Source organism: Sorex fumeus, unplaced genomic scaffold (genome assembly GCF_029834395.1).
Source record: "Sorex fumeus unplaced genomic scaffold, SorFum_2.1 ptg000037l, whole genome shotgun sequence".
In the NCBI taxonomy this organism is placed as follows: domain Eukaryota; kingdom Metazoa; phylum Chordata; class Mammalia; order Eulipotyphla; family Soricidae; genus Sorex; species Sorex fumeus.
Window position 1 is genome coordinate 28,140,226 of NW_026606094.1, and position 25,830 is coordinate 28,166,055.

General features: G+C 38.7%; 1 protein-coding gene across 1 annotated transcript in view; it reads left to right on the plus strand.

Moving 5' to 3' along the window:
• RELN (reelin) overlaps nt 1-25,830 on the plus strand; it is a 511,483-nt gene that overhangs the window by 338,960 nt on the left and 146,693 nt on the right. Inside the window, exons 20-22 of the mRNA XM_056118569.1 lie at nt 3,213-3,449; nt 22,717-22,909; nt 23,955-24,067. Coding sequence (XP_055974544.1) covers nt 3,213-3,449; nt 22,717-22,909; nt 23,955-24,067 — 543 coding nt within the window. The remainder of the gene's footprint in view (nt 1-3,212; nt 3,450-22,716; nt 22,910-23,954; nt 24,068-25,830) is intronic.

Consider the following 25,830-nt stretch of genomic DNA (forward strand, 5'->3'; position numbering starts at 1 on the left):
ATCATGAACAGTTCTGTATACCATGAGTTTAAATAAGGTGGAAGGGAATAAAAAAGAATTGTTAAGACAGAGATTCTGTTTTCTGTATTTGTATTTCTATCTTTAAAACTCTTCCTTCCAGGGCTGGAGTGATAGCACAGAGGGTAGGGCATTTGCTTTGCACATGGCCAACCCGGGTTCAATTCCCAGCATCCCATATGGTTCCCCGAGCACTGCCTGGAGTGAAGTAACCCCTGTGCATTGCCGGGTGTGGCCCAAAAAGTCAAAAAAAATGCTCTTCCTTCCTCCTGCTTTCACAAATATTAGTAACAGTGACATGGGGGGAGGAGAATTTGTTTTGGTCTAGATCACTGTCACTGTCACTGTCTTCCCGTTGTTCATCAGTTTGCTCAAGCGGGTCCAGCAATGTCTCCATTGTGACACTTGTTATGTGTATGGCATATGGAATACATCACGGGTAGCTTGCCAGGCTTTGCTGTGCGGGCAAGATACTCTCAGTAGCTTGTCGGGCTCTCCAAGAGGGGCAGAGGAATCAAACCTGGGTTGGCCAGGTAGGCCTATGGTCTAAATACTAAATTTTATTTTTATAATAAACCATTGAAATTCTTCATAAGATAGCTAAATATATTATGATGCCTTAGCCATTGCTATATTCTCATTAATATAGTTTTGTTTTTATTGCTATAAATCCATATTGTCTCTTTCTGCCATAATAATTCAAAAACTTAGTATGAGCTATATAGTGCTTGCTGTTTGACTGTTCACTTGCCCCTAGCCAACTTCTAGAAGTAAACTAATCATTTTAGTCCTATAGCTTGCTCAGTAAATAACTCTATTTTCATTTGATTTATACAACTTTAAATCTGCTAATATCTAAGTATCTTTTCATTCAAACTAACAAATATAAACTAATTGCTATCTTTAAAAACATAAAATTTGATATTACTATTGAGACTAAAATTATCCTAGATTTTCCTTAATTTTAGGGTTTGCTAGTCTAAGTTTCATTTTGTTTTGATTGTTATGTTTAGTTGCAAGGAATTCTTGAGATTTGTTCCTACTGATATAAAAAGATTGAGATCAATAACCTAGGTTCCTGGATTCATATCTAGGAATATACTGATCACTGATCCCTAGCTATTTTAACTCAGCCCCTGTAAGATACAGAAAGCAGTGAAAGCAAAACTTCCTTTTTCACGCTAATTTATTATATAAATGCCACAGCATATGTTGTGGAACCATATTGCCTAGGTGCAAATCCTTAATCATAACTTAATGGCTGCTTGTTTTTAAAGAGAAGGTTTACCTCCTCATGTCTCTGTATTCAAATCTCAGTTTGGGTATACTGAATACACACACACATGCACACACACACACACACACACATATATATTTCATTAATAAGTATTTGTTGAGTTTCTTTATATATGCCAGGAACTTGTCTAGGTGCTATAATATATTAGAGAAAAATCTGAAAGACTCTGATTTTTCTGTAAGGATATTATTAACATATTTTTACAGGTAAAGATTCTGAGAAATAGAGAAGTTAAGCACCTTTTCTGTGGCTGCTAAGTCATTAACCACTAGGTATGAGAATAGAGACCTTAACCCCAGAGACTGATTATAGACCCACAGTTTCAGCATTTTTGTCAATAAAAACATTAGTCACTTCAAATACGTTATCATTGCACTTGCACACCTTTTTTCTTTATAGTTGTTTAATGTGTTATGTTTTGTTTATAAGATGAACATTTTCATGTATTTTATATACTCATAAATAAAAGTGATTATTTAAGGGGCCAGAATTATAGGACAACAGTAAGGTGCTTGCTTTTCATGTGACTAACCCTGTTTCAATTCCCGTCACCCAATATGATCCTCCGAGCCACCAGGAGTCTTTCCTGAATAAGTCAGGAGTAACCGAGACCACTGCTGGGTATGGCCAATAAAACCAAACAAAAAATGTAATTATTTAAGAAATAATGTTTAGAAAAATCAGGGCATATTACTAAGATACTTTAATTTTACTTTTTATTCTAATGAATTCTTATTAGTCACAAATTTCATTAGATTGTAGAAAATATTTAAAAGCCACAAACACATTATAGTTATGTCTCTTTTTTAAGAAATGTTTTTCATTTATATTTCTGTATTTGAATATTGCTTTTCAAAACTACTGACTGTACTATCTATTTGGCCCCTGCTTTTATGTTAAAGTATGTTTAATCACATAGCAAAACTGTTCTACTAGTATTTTCTCATCTGTATAATCAGTGGTGAGTTTTTATGATTCTATCCCAATTCTCTGTTCAAATTATTTAAAAAGATAAATTTTATAATATTTCAGTATATAAAAATAACTTTTGAGATGCTAGTTGTAGTTCTCTGTGCAATAACAAGCAACAAATACAGTACATGTATTAAAATCAACTTACTCTCTCAGTAAATTCAGTCTTAGTATCCTTAGAATAGTTTTTAATAATTTTAAGTTATCCAGTTAGTTCTCAGTCTTTGGGAGTTTTTCTGTGCTCACTTAGAAAGGCCACACTTTCTTCGGTGTGTTTGTTACAGCACTTCTCCTGAAGTTTAATTGTACGTTGATGGAGACAAATGTTCCATTTGCCATTTGCTTCATATCTCACCTTGTGTATGGGTGTGAGTAGCATGGTACTATGATTTATGGAGCTTTCAAGTAGATGTCATGGCAGTGGCAATTAATGTATGGTTTCTGCTGCTGAGTGCAATAATTGCTCCTGGAAATTAGATATTATTCTTAATTTTCTTCCCCATTTGTCAGATGCAGGTTTGGTGTCATAGCTGCCATGACACAGCAAGTGACCTCTCAGACTCTGCTAAACTCCTGGGAATGAGGAAAGGCTCTAGTTCCAACTGGCCCCAATTGTAATATATGTAACATGATGTCCAAGATCCTGTACGAGACTAAGATAAATCCTGACACTCTGACAATTGTGTTTTACGAAGTTAGCTTCTCAGAGAGAGAGAGAGAATGAAAGCAAAGTCACGTTTCTAGATGTACTTAGAAGACCCTGTGGGAATCAGACAGGAAATTAGAAATCCCCGACAAATGTTTATAATGGTCAGATTTAACTTATTTATTTATTCACTTGTTACAGAATAAAAGTTTCTTCTGAAAACGTTTGCATTTGAAGATATCAAGCTAATTTAAAATTTTACTTTCATTTTTCCTTTAGAATAATCTCTGTAGAATTGCCAGATGATGCAAGACAATTTGGAATCCAGTTCAGATGGTGGCAGCCGTATCACTCTTCCCAGGGAGAAGATGTTTGGGCTGTTGATGAAATTATTATGACATCTGTACTTTTCAACAGCATTAGTCTTGACTTTGCCAATCTTGTGGAGGTCACTCAGTCTCTGGGATTCTACCTTGGAAATGTTCAGCCATACTGTGGCCATGACTGGACCCTATGGTGAGGATTTCATCTTTGCTGTTAAAATTGGCATTTAAGTATTTGAACACAGATTATTTTACAGTGCATCCAATATTCAGTCATGTGTTGGCAACATAATCTGAACCATTTGAAAAGTCATTATTATATCTAAAATTAAAATATTTTAGGAAGGAGGACTAAAAACATAGCACTGATATTTTTAAATAGATGCAAAATTCATAAAGATATGTATATATACACATATGTAGATATATGTGTGCATATATATAATATAAGTGTGTGAGTGTGTTTTGGGCCACACCATTGGTGCTGAGCATAGAACCAGGATCAGCCATATGCAAAGCAAATACCTTAAACCCCTGTGCTATCTCTTGGTCCCAATAATATTTATTTATATTATTTTTGGTTGTGGCGCCACACCCAGCAGTACTCAGGGACTACTCTTGATTTTCTGCTCAGGAATTATTACTGGTGGGGCTCAGGCGATCATATGTGATGCTGGGGACAGAACCTGGATGCATGCAAGGCAAGCAAACATGCAAGGCAGCTCCCTACCCATTGTGCTGTAGTTATGCCCCCCCACCACATTTATTTTTAATTTAAGTAGCTTTGTATTTTAATATCATATAATTTCACCTGTCCACCATATTTATTAATCTCATCTCTATTTCCCACCATTATATTAAAAATCCTCTTGGGGGATGGAGAGATAGTTTCGGGGTTAAGGCACATGCATTGCATGTGCACAACTCCAGTCTAATTTCCAGCACCATCTGGTCCTCTGAGCATCATCAAATGCTCTCCTAGTAGCCCCTGAGCACCACCATGTATGACCTGGTAGCTTTTTAACACTGCTGGGGTGACGCATGTAATCCTCAGCAATACCACATCCTTGGGACCTTGCATTGAACCACTGACCTGGTTGGTTGAGAATCACTGGGAGGTGACCCAGGCCTACTGAGCACTGTTTGAGAAAATTTCACAGAAGTCCTCTTTTATTTAAAAAGTGATTACTTCATTAATAACTAAGGTGACTCTCATATTGTTCCTTCTCGTAAGCCCATCATTTTCATAGAACATGGGATCATGAATATATATGTATATATTGCTTTTGGGGCCACACCCAGCAATGCTCAGGGGTTACTCCTGGCTCTGCACTCAGGAATAACTCCTGGTAATGCTTGGGGGACCATATGGGATGTCAGGAATCAAACCCGGGTCGGCCGCGTATAGGGCAAATGCCCTACCTACTGTACCATCACTCTGGCCCCTCATGAATATTTTAATAAAATTTCTTCATGCTATCTGAGATTATGTTCAAGAAGTTTTCTCATTCCTAATAAGTATAAATAATATTAATAAATATTGCCTTTTAGTTCATTTTCTCAATAGGTATTGAATCAGTGATTCACATAGGTAATTATCAGTAGGCTTTCAAGATTGTGGAATGCTTCCTACTCACTTTCCTGTATTTCCCCTCCATGTTCATATTCAAATTTAATTATACAATATACAGTAAATGAATAATCTCATCTATGATTAAGAATATCAGTAGGCTGATATAACAGTGATTAGCTGGAGTGATGGAGTGAGGCGGTAGCTCCTTTAGGTGGAGAGGTATATTCATTTAGTTCAGCGAGTAAATATCATACAGTCTGCTATAAGAAAGTTCAAAGTTCCAGTTCCAAGTGGAACAATAATAAAGACCTGGAGAAGAAATATTTCAACTATAAACAAGTGCAGTGCAAAGAATCCCAAAGCTAGAGTGACTATGACATTGACAAAGATAAAGAAAGATACCTGCCAGAGTGTAGGTAGTGAAGGAAGAGGGAATGGAATCCAGGAGATGGAGGTCAGATGTTAAAGAGCCTTCTAGTCCTGTAAAGAGTGGATTAAAACTCAGTTCTGCATAATTCCAAAACCCACATGGCCTTTGCCACACATTATACTGTTATTCTATGGATTTCTTTAAGATTTTCAATGTGATCGAGGAATAATTTTCTAAGAGGCTTTTACTTTCTATTGGGTCATAGACCAATTTAATTTTTCCAGATGAATCTTGCCAAAAGCTATTCAACTGCAACTCTCTCCAGAGAGCATATCATAAATGACCCATCAGTGACCTTATCATAATTAGAGGTAAATTTTACACACCATTGCACAGAAAATTACCTTTGATGTGAATTGTGAGTCGACATTCACATCTCACACACAGCAGGCTAAAACTCTAGCATCAAAATGACAGCTAATGGAATGGAAGTGCAGCTATGAGCTCTTTCTGTGCACAATGTGAAAGAGAGAATGAAATTTCTATAAAACAAGGCAAAATAAGTTATAATATAAAAATAATTTAAAATTCTTAGTTTTTTTTCCTATTTGATAGCCTCAGATGCTTATTTTGCAGATATTCTTTTAGAGTCTTCAGAGAAAATAAAGGGGTGAGATAAGACAGAAGGATATAAGCAAACATAATGTTTCTTTGAATATTAAACCTTTGAAATTTTAAAGTGACCTGATTTAAGTGTAATTCAAATTGGTCATAAACCATAAACCAAATCCCCAAAATTTTTATAGTATTTCTTTTGCAACAATTTTAATGTAACAAAGATTCATATCATGAATGCAAGGCCTGTATCATGTTTATTTTCATAAATAGTTAACATCTGCTCAAATAAACTCCAAAGTTGCTGAGCATTTTAATTTAACACTTGGATTGAATGCATAGTAGCAGCAGTTTAATTTTTGTGCTTTGATCAGAACTCTAAGAACAATATCCTCTTATACAAATCTGATGAATATTCTTAACCCACCACTGCTTTAATTGGTGGAGATACATTTACTTTGTGAAAGTACAATTGCAGTAATTATAGAAAACCGCAAGAAAATATAAATAACTTGTACAGTCCCCATGGACACCTTGAGCAGCACCACAGGAGTTTTATTAACAACCACATGTGAGCAGTCAGATTTGACTTTCTGATCTTCTCTAAAAAGAAAGGAGTTGTCTTGGTTCTGAAACAACAGAGAGTATACTCTGGTGGTGATAATGAGACTAGAGAAGCACATTAACTGCTTTAATAAGGACATGAAAAATGCTCACTGCTCATTAAAATGAAACAACATAGAAGATCTCAAACTGTTCCCATTTTCTTAGCCAATGAGTCAGAATAAAATCCCTTTTAATGACAGTGTTTTATCCCTGCTGCTGTTGAAGAATATATTGTTCAAGTTTCATGTGAGCTCACTTTTGCGTTATTTTTTCAGAAAAACTCCTTACGAAATTCAAATGCTGGTGTTAGCCAACTATTTATCACAACTTCTTGTCCTCAAACAAGTCATTTTGAATGCTTCAAATCCTTTTAAGCATATTGTCTTTGTATGTAAAAATTCTTTGAACATGTGTAAATATGTGGCCGCTGGCCTCTAGTGACCTTGTCTCTCTCAAGGGAAATATTGAAATGTATACATGTTCTCTACAAGTGACTGGTGTTAAATTAATTATTGTTGGCTTTTCCCAACTGTGAGTTTATTTGGTTTTCATTTTCTAACTAATGGTTCCCTGAGTGTGGATTGTTCTTACTGCATGTTCTCCAGGGAAAACTTGGACAATTGCTTTTTCATTAGAAGAACTATGGTCAATATGCTATAAATCAGTGTGTCATCTCAAAACACACTTTTGCCATGAAGAATGATTTGCTTTTCATTAATAGTAATTTTCTTTTTTCCATACATAGTATTTGAAATCATAATCTTTGTGTTTTGAGTTCTAACAAGTCATCTTTAAATATTCTTGCACATATTTTAAGATCACTAATAAAACACTTTAGATGAGGTTTTATTAAAGGTAATCTGACTAAACTAATAGTTATAATACCAAATAGCATTTATATTTCTCTCTTATCTAATAGCTGGACATACAGGTGAAAAGAACATTGCTGTCATGTTTTATCGGATTTATTTCATAGTATATAAATTGTGATAAGATGATCATTATATTATATTGGAAGTTGAGTTTGGGGTGGATTTTTTTTGCTTTTTTTGGCTCTTGTTGTTTGGAGACAATGCTCAACAATGCTCAGGTGGGGCTAGGGGGTTCATATAGGGTGCTGAGGGTGGAACCCAGATTTTGTGCATTAAAGACAAGCACCTTCTGGAAGGAAGAAGTGGTGCTGAAAGGTGGTAAAGTGTTTGTATGAAACCCTATCAGCAGCAGAACTGTAAACCATAGTGCAAACTTATTTTTTTAACAAAAACACCTCTCATAGAAGAAGACTGGTGGGTAAAAATGGAAGGGGAATGGAGTTGGTTGAGTAAAATAGACATTGGTGAAGGGGTCAGTGTTAAAACATTTTGTGCCTGAAACCCAATCATGGATAACTTTGTAATTTGAAAATGACTAAATTTATTTGTGCTGGAGCGATAGCACAGCGGTAGGTCATTTGCCTTACAAGTGGCCAACATGGCCGACCCGAGTTCGATTCCTCCGCCCCTCTCAGAGAGGCTGGCAAGCTACCGAGAGTATCTCGCCCACACGGCAAAGCCTGGCAAGCTACCCGTGACGTATTCGATATGCCAAACACAGTAACAGCAAGTCTTACGATGGAGACATTACTGGGCCTGCTCGAGCAAATCGATGAACAACAGGAGGACCATGATCGGGACCGTGACAACTATAAAAAGTTTTCAACTCACAAAGAGAAAAAGCAGAAAAAGTAGAGTAATAGCTATAGGACAATTATAAACAACTAGCAAAAGGGTAGCAATAGTGTAATAAGCATTTATATATAAATGGACTGAATTATCCAGCTAGAAGATATATAGCAGATAATTTTCTTTAAGTCCAACTCTCTGCTGTGCACAAGAGACTCGTTTCAGTTTATGATGCACACAGAATCTGTGCAAATAGAAACCGTAAGAAATCAAGGAAAACTACAATTATAGTGGTGGTGTGTTAACATTTATCTAAATATTTTAATTAAGAAATAAAGAAGGTAATTATATAATGGTACAGGAGTCAGTTCACCAAGAGACTATCACATTTTTAAATATTTATGCACCTACTGTGCTCGCAATGGTTTACATAAATTACTGTTTAAATGAGCTGGAGCAATAGCACAGCGGGTAGGGCGTTCGCCTTACAAGCGGCCAAGATGGCCGACCCGAGTTCGATTCCTCCGCCCCTCTCGGACAGCCCGGCAAGCTACCAAGAGTATTCGATATGCCAGACACAGTAAAAACAAAGTCTCCAATGGAGACGTTACTGGGCCCGCTGGAGCAAATCGACGATCAACGGGAGGGCCTTTACCTTTTTACCTTATGCACCTACTGTAAGAATCCCCAATTCTAAAATTTTTATGGAACCACTGGAGACCTATTTAGCAGTCAAAGCAGTCATAAGTAAGAAGCACAGATCTCGAGGCATCACACTTCTTGATTTTATAAGTATAATATAAAACTATGATAATAAAAATAGCATGATACTGAGAAAAAAATACACAAATCTAAAAGAGACTATCATTGAGTACCCCAAAATAAACTCACACTTATAGTCATTTTTTTCTCCTTCCCTCTTGATTTAAGCACCCTGGTTTACAAAGTTGTTCATTATCCATTTGTTACAGGCATTCAGTATTCCAACACCTATCTTACCACTAGAGTGACCTTCCCTCCACTGTTATTTCTATTTTCCCAACCACCTCCTAAGCCTGCCCCCTTAGCAGGCCCAAAATGACTTGTTTTATATTGCTTGTTGCAACTAATTGCTAGTTTTAATTGACTAAAAAAAATTTGTGAAAATTATTATATCTCACCATGGGGATCATTAAGTCCCAAAGGGACTTTACTAAGCTGTTTGTTGCTAGTTGAGTCTTCTATATGATTGTTTTTGTTTATTTTTAGTTGGCTTCTTTCCCATCTAATTTGGTGTGCTCCTACTTGTCAGTATTGTGGAATGTCAGTAATGTGGAGTTTGGACGTGTCCAGGAAATCCAGAATCTGTAAAACTCATCTTCTGCAGAAGATGAGTTTACATGGTAGTGGCTGTGGCTTTTGGTTGTGGCTACCCAAACTTCCATAAGTAGAGGGGAGTGTTAGGCTTCCTGCTCCACTATGTGTACCTGAGAGTTTTCAACCTGAAAATCCTGTGTACCTGCAATTTTTGTCAGCTTGACGTCTCTGCAGAGATTCATCATGAAGCAGTAGAGTTGGGTTGTTGGTGTGGCTGCCAGGGCTTTGACAGGGCAGGGAGTCAACTCATTCCCCTCCCCAGGGCCCTTAGAATGTTGAGTTGGAAGACTGGTGTACTGGTGAATTTTTGCATTTTCACTTGAATCTTGTCTGAAATTAGTTGTGATTTGTAGAGCTGGGCTGATAAGTTTTACATGGCAGCGACTATGGGTTCTACCATCAATTAATTTTTGATAAAAGACTCAGGTATGCAACAGGGGAAGGTCTTTTCAATAGTGTTGGGTAAACTGACCATTATTTTATAGCCATGCAAAATAATTAGGCTCAAAATTTATTCTACTTACATGCCAAAACAGAAAGCATGAATTTCTCATAGAAACCTGAAGTGAGCTACTTGCCATAGATATTGGCAATACTGCTTTTAATTTGCTATCAAAAACACTGTAAGCACTGTCTGTAAGCACTGTCCTCCCATTGTTCATCAATTTGCTCGAGCGGGCCCAGTAACGGCTTCATTGTGAGACTTGTTGTTACTTTGTTTGGCATATTAACTACATCACGGGTAGCTTGCCAGGCTCTGCCGTGCGGATGAGATACTCTTGGTAGCACAGCGGGTAGGGCGTTTGCCTTGCATGCTGCCAACCTGACTGACCCGGGTTTGGTTCCTCCACTATCAAAAGCAAAAGTCACAAAATCAAAAGTTAGTTAACCTGGGGAACCCTGGTGATGCAAGAGAATGTGTAATCTACAATATACCTCCAAGTGTGTGAGAATATCAAAACCAAAGCATGAAACCCACAGAGAGTACCACAGCTATTGATGTACATGTCCTGCATCAAGCACATGTGCAATCATGACTTAGAAGTGTGAAATCCCCAACAATTACTACCACCAAGAGTGTAAACATTGCAGCCAAGTATGTGTACAGTCCCTTCATGACCACAGTGAAAGGAGAAGAGAAAATTAGGAGGCTCAGTGGTAAACTAAACTAAAGTTGCCATATAACCATGAGACTATGAGTGTGATCCCAAGTGCCACCACAGGTGGTGAGTGAGATCCCACAACTCCGTTCAGCTCCACAGCCTCCATTATGACCTCGAGTGCATAGCCTAGTGAGCACGAGTACCAAAGCTGAAGATGTGTCAGTACTCATATGACCCTAACCAGTACATGTTAGCAACACAGCAACCCCTGTGTATGAACAATACACCTAATGATATGTAATTCCTGACAAGCACCACAACTAAATGTATCTGTGACCTCAGCCATTGCAGTTATAATAGCAACAGAGGGAAGGGAAGGGGGAATTTTTGAAAGGTGAGAAGTCAGCAAATAATGCTACATTAAAATATTTTACTTAAGCAAGTTGCTTATAACGAAGGAATTTGTTGACAAAATGAAAGACAATCTATGAAATAGGAAAAAACATTACTCAATAACAAGTAAGTATGATTTTTAAGATGAGGATCTGAATAGGCATTTTTTTAAAAAACACATCTAGGCCAATAGGTCTGTGGAAATGTACTCAACAGGACTGATCATCTGAGAAATGCAAATCAAAACCACAATGAGCTATCACCTCTGTTTAAAGAGCTGCTGTCAAAAAGACAAAGATAATAATAGAGAGGATATCTATATAAAGAAGCCCTTATACTTTCTTGGTAGAAATGTAAATTGGTGCAGCCACTATGAAAAACACCACAGACATTCCTCAAAAAGTGAAAAATAAAACTAACCTATCTATTTGGGGGGGTGGGACTGGAGCAATAGCACAGTGGCACAGTGGTTGGATGTTTGCCTTGCATGCAGCCAATATGCCCGCCCCTCTCGGAGAGCCCGGCAAGCTACCGAGATATCTCGCCCGCACGGCAGAGCCTGGCAAGCTACCCATGACATATTCAATATGCCAAACACAGTAACAAGTCTCACGATGGAGACATTACTGGGCCCGCTCAAGCAAATCAATGAACAATGGGAGGATTGTGACCATGACCGATCTATTTGGGAGATATCTCCCAATTCCTCTTCTAAAGGTATATATCTGAAGGAAATAAGGCACAGATGGAGTTCAGTGGTAAAGAGCATGCTTGACATGTTTGAGACCCTGGGTTGGTTCCCTGGCACCACGCACACTAACACACAAGTTGTGCACAATTCATCTTTAAAAGAAATAAAATAACTATTTTTAAAATATGTTGGCAGCCTCCTATTTACTACAGCATCATTTAGAATAGTAAGTATGTGTAAACATTCTGTGTCCATAAATAAGAAAATGGATTTGGGACGTTTATACACACTACACTGTCCCCCCGCCCTGAACACTACACACACACACACACACACACACACAAGAATTTTGTTCCTTAGGAAAGTGATAAATCCAAGCTGGAACAATAGTACAGTAAGTAGGATGCTTGTCTTGTATGCAACTGACCCCACCACCTCATAATGGTCTCCTGAGCCTGATCCCTAGCACCCTAATGTGGTCCCCTGACTTGCCAGGAGTGATCCCTGAGCACACAGCCAGGAGTAAGCTTTGAGCACAGCCAGAAGTCTCCCAAAATCCAAAAGTAATTTTTTAAGTTATAAATCCTGCCAGTAACTTGTGACAAATTGGATGGACCCTGAGGGTTATATGAAATAAGTCGAACAGAAAAAGACAAATATTATCTGATCTCACATATATAGGAAATCTACAAATCTGAACTGTAGAGGTGAAGAACAGATTGTGGTTTCCAGAGCAGGTGCAGAGGGGAGGAGGAAATGGGTGAAGGTGATCAAAAAGTTTGAGCCATCAGTTTTAATATGACTAAATTTGGGGATTAGAATATGCAGCCTAGGGGCTGAAGCAATAGCACAGTGGGCAGGGCATTTGCCTTGCACACAGCTGACCCAGGTTCGATTCCCAGCATCCCATATGGTCCCCCTGAGCACCACCAGGAATAATTTCCGAATGTATGAGTCAGGAGTAACTCCTGTTTATCTCTGGGTGTCACCCAAAAAGCAAAAAACAAACAAAAAGAATATGTGGCCTAGTAACAATAGTTAATGATGGTCCTCCTGGTAGTTTCATGAGCCTTAAAAGCAGAAGGTACTCATGTGTCTAATTTTTTGAAAAATAAAAACATTTTTCTCACATAAATAAAACTCTAGCACTAATCATCTTAAGATCCTTTTGTAGAAAAAAATTTTTTAAGCAATAGTGAAAGTAAATAGGAAAAAACCAGCATTCAAAAAAAGTAAAAGGAGTTATGAGTGATAAAAAGGAACAGAAATAAGGATAAAAAAGGATATAATGTCTTGATGTGAGTACAGTGGATCCTAGTTTGTTTTCACACTCCACAAGGCCAGGCATAGTGAGCCCTGGAGATATAGGAAAGTGGAGTTGTGAAGGAGAACAGTTGTAGGGTGAGAACACAAAAATGTCAATGCGTTTGACACGTTTAAATGTACATGTTCATATCTCAACTTCTGCAGACATAGGCAGGGAAAAAGAATTGGTGTTCTACTGAGGAAAAACCCCAGGATAAAAAGTGTCCTGAGGAAAAAAAATTATCCTGAAAGCCTGTTTATCTCTTTATATAAATTAAATAGAGTTCACATAAAGAAGGTTACAAAGAAAACCAATATAATAATAATAATATAATTATATAATATATTAAAAATTAATAATGCACAAATGTGTTAAAGAAAAATAGGAGGAATTATAAAATAATTATGAAAGTATTTCTAGGTTATAAGAATCCCCAAGAATAGGGCTGACGTGATAATACTTGTCTTGCCTTGCACATGGCCAACCCAGGTTTTGTCTCCTGCATCTCATATGGTTCCCATGACCCCTACCAGGAGTAAGCCCTGAGCACAAGCTGGTGTGCCTCCCCCCAAAAAAAGAATCACAAACAATCAACAATAATGTTTAGTCATTGATAACAAAAATATTTCATAAGTGAATAAACACTGAGATTTCATGCTCCACTGACCAAATATGTATCTGCGGGGATGTTCAGACCCACAGGTGGAGTTAAAGAGACATTTAACTCACAACAGCCTAACATTTTTTTAATGGTATCTATTTTTATTTATGCTTATTCTTGGTTGATTCTTGAAAATAAGATTATGTGGGGGCCAAAGAGATAGCACAGAGCATAAGGCACTTTTCTTGCACATGGAAAATATGGTTTTAATCCCCAGTATGCCATATGGTTCCCCAACCCTCAGGAGTGATCCTTGAGAACAGAGCCAGAAGTAAGCCCTGAGCACTGCCAGCTGTGGGCCCCAAACAGAAGTATGTCGAGATGGCAAGTCCAGTGAAAAATAATGTCAGTACTGACCAAGAAACATCTCTTCAATCATAGCTGATTCTGGAGTTAAGGTGATGCTTTGTAAGAACAGCAGGGGGAGGACATTCAGGACCGTGAAAGCAAACTATACTCTTTTAGGTCAGGCATGAGTTGGAGTTACTAAGAAATAGAGGGTGCTGGAAACAGTACAGCTCCTCCCATCTGCTCCCTGAGGTGGTGCCCGGTAGGTGTGTGACTGTGCTGTTTTGTACAGACTACCTGAGCCTCCAGCTTAAGTGACACACTCCCTCAATTTGATCTCCCATACAGGAAGTTATCTAATGTTTAAATTAAAATTCATTCTGAATTTCGTTTGCGAAGAGTATAGTTTGCTTTCTATAAAAGTTAAATAGACAGCATCCAAGTGGCCACACTTAACACTTTTTGTTGATCTCAGAGTTTAGCTTAAAGTAAAATTCTGGCCCTGAATTGAAGAACTATATGTAAATTTCCAAACTGAGAAAATGGTGATAAGAATGAAAAGGCTGAGGAATCTAAACTATGTAATTTAAATAAGGATGTTACCAGATAAGCAAGATAATGCAGATGCTAGAGTCCAAATATATATATATATATTATATATATATATTTAAATCCTGAAATAGAAGCTGAAAAGCACATGTATTCCAGAATATCTTCAATTGCCAATATAACTCTGAAATCTTAAGATAAATAAGGAGTGATCTAGTCACTGAGAATCCATAAGGACTTTTTTAAATGAAGTGTTAAATAAACACATGACAAAATGCATTATGTGAAAAAAAATTTAAATTCATTTTAAGCCTGGAAATTGAACAGTAAAAACTATATAATAAAATTACGTCATAACCTGGAAATTTCTCCTATTGAGAAAGGTCCAGTTGAGGAACTGAGGAAGTATCATCAAAAAATTCTTAAACCAACATTTTGTAGAAATATGGAAATGCTGTCAATTTTCACAGAAATTAAGCTTGCATATTTGCTTGTTTATCTCTCCAAAATCCCTATTGAAATATTCAGGCAATGTAACAGAGAAATGCTCAATAATTTTTGATACTTGAGACTTGAATGAGCTTATGGAGAAACTGGTGTTGGAGATATTGATCACAGTAAAGTGAGTAAAGGTGTAATGGGAACTCCCTAGTCCCACTAAACTTATCTGAATTGAAGTTAGCTTTAGAGTCTGAAGAGTAACAGAGGTAGTGCAAGGTTGGTAGAAGTACACAGAGATAAAAACTGCTCAGACACCCACAATCCCCATGCCCAGTACCACAGCATAGTGACCGTTCTCTAACAGGAAAGCCTGTTATAAGTACTTAGGGAAGATTGCAACCATAGCTAAGAATATGACTTATTTTATTTCAGTCCTTGACAGAATAAGCAAGCAAACAGCAACAAAAAAGTAAGGACTTAGATAGCTGTAACAGTAATTAACAAGGAGGATACACTAGATAGAGGGAAAACACATGCAAATTAAAAAAAATAGATCTTTTCAGATGTCCAGTAGATGTTTACAAAAATATAAATAAATAAATATGGTTATGAACTTGACTCAATATAATATCAACAGATACTCATAAAACATAACACTAATGGCAGGGACCATAAAGAGTAAATAATATATTGCCTAAAATTTCTAAACATAATGTGGAAGTAAGTAGAGTACTTCCTTGAACATAAAACATAACAAAAAATGGGGAGGAGAGAGAGGTAACAACTGAATATCTCAGTATATTAATAACTCTTAAAAATAAGAAAAAGATGGATTGGAGAGAGATCTTAGTAGTTTAATGTATGCCTGGCATACAGGATGCCCAGCTTTGATCCAGGCACCACGTGGTACCCTGAGGATCTCTGGGTGGGACGACCCCCAAGAATCACTAGATGTTTGTTCCCATTTTGTATTCAAATTTAAAAGAAATAAAATACTCAATTTTTAAAGGGAATATTAAAAAAAGACCACTTGTGCTCACAAATCAAAAAAATATATATTTGCCAATAAGTTTGAATTGGCATTTTAACTTTGCTAGTAGTAAAAGAAATTAATACAACTGAAGAAATCTGCCTAGAGTGAGTAAAGTGAAAAACACCATTGTTCATTATTGACAAGTGGAAAGAGTTGGCATCTAAGTGATTGTTAGTGTTTTGGTACATGAGATACAAATATAACTTAGTACAGACTTTTTGGAGAGCAACTTGGCACTGAGCATCAACTTTTAAAATTTGCCTGACCAAGCATTTTGTTTCTAGAAATTTATCCTAAGGAAATAATTGGACAAGTGTACCAAGTTATACAAAGATGTATATTATAGAAGCACTATTTATAACAGTGAAAAATGAAAACAACCTCCAAATTTTCCATAATTGAAGATAGGCTTTTATTTAAAATGAGTTTCATCATAATTTTTCAATAGTAAAAAGTAGCAATAAAATAATTCTAAATATGATAGGGAGTTTATTATGATTCTAAATTATTTTTATTTTTATTTTTTTAATTATTAGTGAAACACCATGAGGTACAGTTGTAGACTTACAAGTTGTTGTGCTTGGGTTTCAGTTATACAATGATCGAGTACCCATCCCACCACCAGTGCCCATTCTCTACCCCCACCAATCCCAGTATCCCTCCCACCCCCCCATCCCCCATCCCACTCTGCCTCTGTGGCAGGGCACTCCCTTTTGTTCTCTCTCTCCTTTTGGGTGCTGTGGTCTGCAGAAGAGACATTGGGTGGCATCATGTTCAGGGCTGGAGCGATAGCACAGCGGTAGGGTGTTTGCCTTGCACGCAGCCAACATGGCTGACCCGAGTTCAATTCCTCTGCCCCTCTCGGAGAGCCCGGCAAGCTACCGAGAGTATCTCGCCCGCATACCACCCGTGATGTATTCGATATGCCAAACACAGTAACAACAAAATCTCCAATGGAAATGTTACTGGGCCCGCTTGAGCAAATCAATGAACAACGGGAGGGCCTTTTACTTTTTTTTTTTTCTTTTTTATTAGTGAAACAACATGAGGTACAGTTGTAGATTTACAAATTTTGTGCATGGATCTCGGTCATACCACGATCAAATACCCATCCCTCCACCAGTGCCCATTTTCCACCACCAGGATAATATCCCTCCCCCCCATCCTCCCATCCCCCCATCCCCCCCTGCCACTGTGGCAGGGCATTCCCCCCTGTTCTCTCTCTCCTCCTGGGCGCTGTGATCAGCCAAAGAGGCATTGAGTGGCGAACATGTTCAGTCCAGTCTACTTTCAACCTGCATCTCCCCTCCTGGGAGGATCCTCCAAACACCCTCCACTTGGCGTTCCCCTCTCCATCTGAATTGTCCTTTCCCCTAGAATACCCAGCTGGCCTCTAAGTTATGGAGTAATTCTCCTGGTGTTGTGGGTATTAATCTCATATTTTATTATTTTATATCCCCCAGATGAATGCTATCTTTCTATGTCTATCCCTCTCTTTCTGACTCATTTCGCTTAGCATGATACTTTCCATATTGTACCACTTGTATGTAAAGTTCGTGATTTCATCTCTTCTAAGAGAGGGGGGCCTTTTACTTTTACTTTTACTTTTACTTTACATGTTCGGTCTAAAGTCTACTTTCAGCATGCATCTCCCATCCTGGGCGGATCTTCCCAGCACCCTTTATTTGGTGCTCCCTTCTCTATCTGAGCTGCCTTTACCCCTAGAGTGTGCGACTGGCCTTTAAGCCATGGAGTGAACAACCTGGTATTTATCACAGCTGTTCTTGGGTGTTAGTCTCTTATTTTGTTACTTTATGTTACCCAGATGAATGCAATCTTTCTATGTCTGTCCCTCTCTTTCTGACTCACTTCGCTTACCATGATATTTTCCATGTAGTACCACTTGTATGTAAATTTCATTACTTCATTTTTTTCTAACAGCTACATAGTACTCCATTGTGTAGATGTACCAAAGATTCTTTAACCAGTCATCTGTTCTCGGGCACTCAGGTTTTTTCCCTATTCTAGCTATTGTAAACAGTGCTGCAATGAACAAACAAGTGCAGATGTCACTTCGAATATACTTTTTTGCCTCTCCAGGGTATATTCCCAGGAGTGGCATTGCTGGGTCAAATGGGAACTCAATTTCTAATTTTTTGAGAATCGTCCATACTGTTTTCCAAAAGGCTTGAACCAGTCGGCATTTCTACCAGCAGTGAAAGAGGGTCCCTTTCTTGCCACATCCGCACCAACACAGGTTGCTTTTGTTCTTTTATAAATTCTTTTTAAAAGAAGATGAAAGTGAGCGTGTATTTCTGTACCTGGAATTATTAAAATAGGCAGTATTTACACCAAAATGTTGGCAGTAGTTATCTCTAGGGAGTATATTTGTCAACTTTTTACTCAGAAGACTGAAGAACATACTTTTCACAGTCCCCTGAGCACCACTGGGAGTTCTCAAAAACAAACAAAATGTTTCTATAGTGTCAGATTGTTTTTTTCCTGTAAGTATAACATTTATATAATACAGTAAAATACTTCTTTCAGTTTTGAAACAAAATATTAAAGAAATAAAAGCTAATTTAAATTCCACCTTTAACTCTACACCACTCTCTTTCTACCAACTCTAGTAAACATTTCTTTAATAAGTACAAAACTCAAAAAAAAAGGGGGGGGGATCATGGGCTGGAGTGATAGGACAGCAAGTAGGGCGTTTGCCTTGCAAGTCCTCCGTCCCTCTTGGAGAGCCCGACAAGCTACCAAGAGTATCCCACCTGCAGGACAGAGCCTGGCAAGCTACCTGTGGCATATTGCCAAAAACAGTAACAACAAGTCTCACAACGGTTACTGGTGCCCACTCAAGCAAATCGACGAACAACAGGAGGACAGTGCTACAGTGCTACTAGCCAGAGAGACCTAAATTTATTAACATGTTCTTGGGTAGATAAATATAGCTTCCAAATGATACTCAACCAATAATAGTTTTGTTTTCCTTCTGATTTTCTAGAAATGTGCTCTACAGAGCTGGTTTCTACTAAAGGTTCACAAAAAATAATATAGACTATTCCTTAAATTTCTGGTTAATGTAAATATTAGTATTCTCTCTCTTTGTGGCAAATTGGAAGTGCCACTTGAGCCGCTTTGCCTCTCTAAACTTTTAAAAAGGTGAATCTATGTATGAGGTTCAATTCCTGGCATCAACAGTAAGAGGGAGAGAGAGGGGGTGAGTGGGAGAGAGGGGGGAAAAGAAGGAAAGATGGAGAGATGGTATCAGTTATAAAAAATTACTCAACCTTTGAGGATTTGACTGTTTTTACATGAATTTTATTTGGGGAGAGGGTTGTTTTGTTTGCTTTGGTGGGTTTTGGGGCCACCCTCAGCAATACTCGGGCTTACTCCTGACTCTGCCCTCAGGGATGACTCCTGACCATGCTCAAGGGACCGTATGCGATGCTGGGGATCGAACCAGGATTGATCGCTTGTAATGCAAGTGCCGGACCCACTAACTCTGGCTCCTACATGAATTTTATTTTTAAGAACTATTGTGGCCTAAATTCTCCCACTGACTTTGGTTTTGTGTATTAGCTTTTTTAAAAAGAACATTTTCTGTAGAGATGTAAAAGAAGTTGTACAGAAAGGCAGAAAGAATGATTTCGTTAAATGAGATTAAGTTTAACATCATGCCTGTGTCCATGACTTAATCTTACAAAGCGTTCCTTCTCCCCAGTTAAGAGACCCATTCATGTACTCATTATATGTGATATTTTTTAAGAAGTTGTACAGAAAGGCAGAAAGAATGATTTCGTTAAATGAGATTAAGTTTTACATCATGCCTGTGTCCATGACTTAATCTTACAAAGCGTTCCTTCTCCCCAGTTAAGAGACCCATTCATGTACTCATTATATGTGATATTTTTAAGTGCCTTTGATAGCATGACAGTGGAAAGTACATCAGAGAAGAAATTTAAAAGATCTAGCTTCTCTTTTCAGTTATTTGTGTGACCTTGGAGCCCGCAACTTGGCTCAGTCCTCCTTAAAGTGGGTCTAGTTTCTCTGACGGAACTTTACTCTCCTCTAAGTGGAGACTGCATTACTTTATGGTATGATCCAAATTTTACAGGGCTCTAAAGAGAGCTTGCTAGCCTTTTTGCAGGTAAGTATGAAAACCACAGAGAGATAATCATATCCTAGTCATGTTATTATCCCCATTCTCTCATTCAATCTTGTCCTTAGGGGATTGGAGAAATAGTGTAGTAGCTGGAGCCTTTACCTTGAAAGCAGTCAACCTTGGTTAATCCCCAGCACCTCATATGGTTCCCTGAGCCCCACCACGAGTGATTCCTGAGTTCAGAGCCAAAAGTAAGCCCTGAGTGCAGCCAGGTGTGACCCAGAAAAAAGAAAAAACAAAAATACAAATCTAGAGCTTTCTTTATTGTCTCTGTAGATCTGAGGCACTCTTGAAAATCAACACGAATAAAACTGTCTTGATTCCTAGTACATTCTGCCTCTAGAATTTCTCCCAAAATGCTGATATGGCTACTCTTTTCCATTGCTGTAATTGTGACAGAAATTCAGCTTCATTTTTGCCTTTAAAACATATCTTGATTTAGACAAGCAGCAGAGAGGAGCCATTTTGTAAATTAAAGGACTGCAGTGCATGAGATGAAATTCTCTGTAACTAAAACACCTGCTGAGTGTTCACGAGGTCGGGGAAACACAGATCTAATGTAACTAGCTTTCAGGCCATCTTGAATAAATCATACATAATACAAGTAAACTTGTATTATGAAGGGGCAGTATTTTAAGGCACAAAAGTCTGTGCTTTTGTGTGTGTGTGTGTGTTATTTTTGTTTCGGGTTAAGATATCAAAATAGGTGTGATATGGTAACTATGAAGTAGGGAAAGTGTATTGGTTAAAAAATGCATTCAACTCAAGGTTTCAATGGAAAACAAGCAAAGATTGACCATGGCATAAACAAAAGACTGACTCGTCACTTGTAGCAAGCTTCCTAGGATAAATAGGACTAGCGAGCAGTTTAGCATGGCCACCAGGGAAACCAGACTCACTCCATCTTTCTATACTGCCCCTCAGAGCAGAGGGCCTGCATCAGCATGACCATTCTGCTATTGTTGTAACACAACTGTTGCCCAAACAAAGAGAAAATCCACGAGAAGCAGTCAAAGGATATGCTAGCCAAGTCCACTTGTCTTTTTTAAATTTTATACTGGGGACCCTGGAGTGGGAGGGTGGAGATAGTACAGGGACCAGGGTACTTGCTTTGCATATACCCAACCCCAGTTCCATTTCCAGCAGCCCCTGGTATTTCTTACAACACTTGGTGTGGCCCCGGAGCACCTAAACCCACATATACACACATAAACACACACATGCATGTACACACACACACACACACACACACACACATGCACACACACACTCAGCACCATAAGTGCTCAAAGTGGTCCGTGGCACAGCAGAACCTTAACAGCACCACATTCTCAGGCTTTTGCATCAAATCACAAGTGGAGAATTCCTGAGCATAGCCCTCATGCTCCCTGAGAACTCCTCCCTGAGAACCCCCCCAACACACACACACACACACACACACACACACACACAAAACATTATATCAAAGCTGCAGGGTAAATCCATATAGCATCTTCTACATATACACTCTTGATGGAAACTCACTGGTGGAATTGACAAATCACTGGAAGGTGACGAGGGAGAAGGGAAATTGAGAATGGCAGCTTATCCCCCAACCCAACTACAAATGCCCACAACTATCTGTTATATAAATATCCATGCTAAGTAAGAATTTTATTGTTACTGTTTTTGCTGTGGTACTTTAGCCTAATTTGTGTGTCAGGATTGTTTGCTTTTTTTTTCCTAATTGAATCACCATGAGATACATTTACAAAGTTGTTCATGGTTGGGTTTCAGTCATACTATGTTCCAACACCTGACTGTTCACCAGTGTTACCAGTGTCCCTCCTGCCATCCCTCCACCCCACCACCCAGTCTGCCTCTGCAGCAGGCACTCTTTTTTTCTCCACACACACATGTGTGCTTGCTCACTCTCTCTCTCTCTCTACTCTCTCTCTCTTCTCTCTCTTCTCTCTCCCCCCTCTCTCTTTCTCTCCTCTCTTTCTCCCTCTATTTCTCTTTCCCTTTGAGCCATATGGTTTTAATACAGGTACTGAAGGTTATCATGTATATCCCTTTACTTACATTAGCACGCAGTTCTTGTCCAGAGTGATCACTTCCAACTATCATTGTCATAATGGTTATTTCTCTATCCCAACTGCCCCCACCGCTTATGGCAAGCTTCCAGCTATGGGCCATTTCTCCTGACTTTTGTTTCTACTGTTCTTGAGTATTAAGTCTCATACTATGTTTGTTTATATCCCACTAATGAGTGAAGTCATTCTGTGTCTGTCCCTCTCTTTCTGACTCATTTCTCTCAGAATGATACTCTCCGTGCCCATCCATTTATAAGCAAATTTCATTTTTCCTGGTGGTTGCATAGTATTCAACTGTGTAGATGTACCATAGTTTCTTTATCCAGTCTGTTCCATGATACATTGGTGTTTAAGGTGTTCTTTTTGTTTCGTTTTGGAGCCACACCCAATAATGCTCAGGGGCCACACTTGACTTTGTGCTCAGGAATTACTCCTGGGAATGTTTGGGGGAACCTTCTGGGTGCTGGTGAATCAGACCCCTGTTGGCTGCATGCAAGGCAAAATACCCTACCGTCTGTACTACTGCTCTGGCCCTGTTTAAGGTTTTCTGAAATTCACCTTTATCTTTCAGTTTCACAGGAGATTCTAAACTGACCTCAAGTATGCGCTATGTAGAAACACAATCAATGCAGATTGGAGCAGCCTATATGATTCAGTTCAGTTTGGTCATGGGCTGTGGCCAGAAATACACTCCACATATGGACAACCAGGTCAAACTTGAATACTCAACGAACCATGGCCTTACCTGGCATCTTGTTCAAGAGGTAAGTCTGTTTTCTTGGAGCTTGTAACAGGTTAACCTCTTTCTACTTACATAGGAAGCAAAGAATTAATCACTGACGGTTTTAACCCTAGTTGAAAAGGAGAAATACTATCAATTACAGAAAGCCAAGAATTAATAATTCTGAAGGTTCTAGCTCTAGTCAAAAAGGAGAAATGCTAGTAATTTAGATTTGATATCAGTTCTGCAGCCACAATAAAGCTGCACATTCTGTACTGTCAGAAAGTAAAGAGTAATTGAAAATAAAAGAATTGGTGGGAATAACTAGGTCTGAATGCTTTAAGAAGGAGTTTTGAAAGTTATTTTAGTCTCCCCTATAAGTGTTATCTCTTCTTTCCCTATAGCATGTTTCACCCGTACTTTTCTAATTCTCCCTTTGTGTATGTAGACAATGTTAAGATATCTGTTGCCTTAAAAAATACAAACAATAAACACGGATCCAGTTTCTTAAAAACTGAAATGTACTTTTAAAACATACTGGTAATCTGACATTATTAATCAATGCTCCAATCATAGTGCATTAAATTTTAAAACTCTGACAACATTTTCTATTTCACATAACAGACTTAGAAAACATTTCATTCTTTTGTGGCATCTCATTTCAATTACTTTCTAAAAATTTTAAGCTTTCGGGGGGTGGGGGGAAGTCATGAATTACATCCAGGTCATAAGTTGTTTTAAATTCATTGTTTTGCTCAAACAAGCCCAGTAACGTCTCCATTGTGAGACTTGTTGTTACTGTGTTTGGCATATTGAATATGCCACGGGTAGCTTGCCAGGCTTTGCCGTGCAGGCGAGATACTCTTGGTAGCTTGCCAGGCTCTCCAAGAGGGGCAGAGGAATCAAACCTGGGCCGACCAGGTCACCTGTGTGCAAGGCAAACGCCCTACGCGCTGTGCTATCGCTCCAGCCCTTGTTTTAAATACTTTAAATTTCTTTAAAGTATTTACACTTATGGTAAGTGGGTAAATATATTGCCCCCAGGGAAACTAAAAGTTTGGGTTCATTTTTGCCTGATTCTCTTTTAGGAATGCCTTCCGAGTATGCCAAGCTGCCAGGAGTTTACATCAGCCAGTATTTACCACGCCAGTGAATTCACACAGTGGAGAAGAGTCATAGTACTCCTTCCCCAGAAAACCTGGTGAGAGATGATATCTGTAGAGATGGTTGTCATCCAACATTTACTGTTGTCTCTGTTATCATGATTGAAATATGAAGGGAAAAAACACAGTAGGAAGATTTGGGGGAGGGGTCATCGAAAGTTCCAGATTTTATGCTGGAGAAATAGTGCAGGGTTTAAGGAGCTTGCCTTGCATGTGGCCAGTCACAATTCAATCCCTGATACCACTTTGGACCCCTGAACTCCACCAAGAATGATCCCTGAGCACAGAGCCAGGAGTTGCCCTGAGCACAGCTGGGTGTGGTCCAAAAACAAAAATCCCAGATCTGTGTTTCATACTGAGGATATTTGGCAGGGGCAGTGTTTGGGGGGGGGGGTGGGTAGAGGGCTAGAAAGACAACATATGCTTTGCATGCAGGAGACCCTGGCACCTCTTAGTCCCCTGAGCACAATCAGAAGCAACCCCCCAAGCATAGAACTTGGAATAGCACCTAAGCACCCCCAGGTATGGAGGAAAAAACAAACCATGACAAAAGAAACTTTAGTGTTTATAGCTAAATTTTAGCTGAAGAAAATTTAATGTTTTATGACCTATATGTACTATTTTTGGTGGAGGTGAAGGGTTAGGGCCACACCTGGCAATGTGTGGCTCTGCACTCAGGAATTACTCCTGGCAGTGTTCAGAGACCATATGGGATATTGGGAATCTAACCAAGGTTCAGTCATGTGCAAGACAAGCACCCTTCTCGCTGTACTAGCTCTCCAGCTCCAATACTTGCTTTTTCTGATCTTTGTTCTTACCACCACTTTTCATTTTATGTTCGAATTCAATGGGTTGGTTCCTTTAGGTTTGACACCCCAAAGGGAATCTAAAAAAAACACAGTAATCTAAAAACTCTCATGGCAAGACATTCTGGATTATTTGCTTCCTAGCCCTACTTTTCATTTCTAAACTTTAGTGTACGCTCTTTTTCTCTATTCACCTTCTTTCAATAACAACAACAATCATTTCCCAGAAAGCAGAGGTCTCAGAAACTAGGGAGAAAGTTAAACATGTGTTACAGTGAGCAGGTCGTGAAGGATAGACTGTAGAAGAAGGAGACATGGAAACCAGTAAAGAGTTCACAGGCAAATAGATATTGATGGCAAAGATGCTTGGAATATGATTTAAAAAGGCATGACACAAGCCATTAGTTGTAAAATATATTTTTCAGATTCAGTTTTCTGATAGCCCATGGTATTTGGGGGAGCACTTTGGTAAAAACAAATGTTTCTAATTTATAGATCTGGGAAACAGGTTAAATGGTAGGAATACTGAGAGGGGAAGGACTCAGGGTTATGGGCTGAGGTGGCAAATTAAGCTTCCATTTCTGCAATGTAGTTTGATATGCTGTTGAAGCAGAAATTCCCCTGAGTCTCACCAGGAGGATTCCTGAGCACAGAACCAAGAGTAAGCCCTGAGTACCACTGGATTTAGGCTTAAATTCACTGGACTTAAGAATCTGAAACTCAGGGGATCAGAGAGATAGTACATGGGTATGGCACTTGCCTTGCATGCTGATTCCAACTTAGATTTAATCCTCTACCACCACGTGTGGTCCACCAAGCACTGCCAGGAGTGATGCTTGAGCACAGAACCAGGAGTTAAGATATGAGCACTGCCAGGTATGGCCCAATCAACAAAGAATGAAAGAATGAAAAACTGGGAAGTTTAGGCCAAAGAGTTCAGTACTGTTAAAGCATGGTTTCTCACTGAAGCAGCCATATCCATGGACCCCACAGGA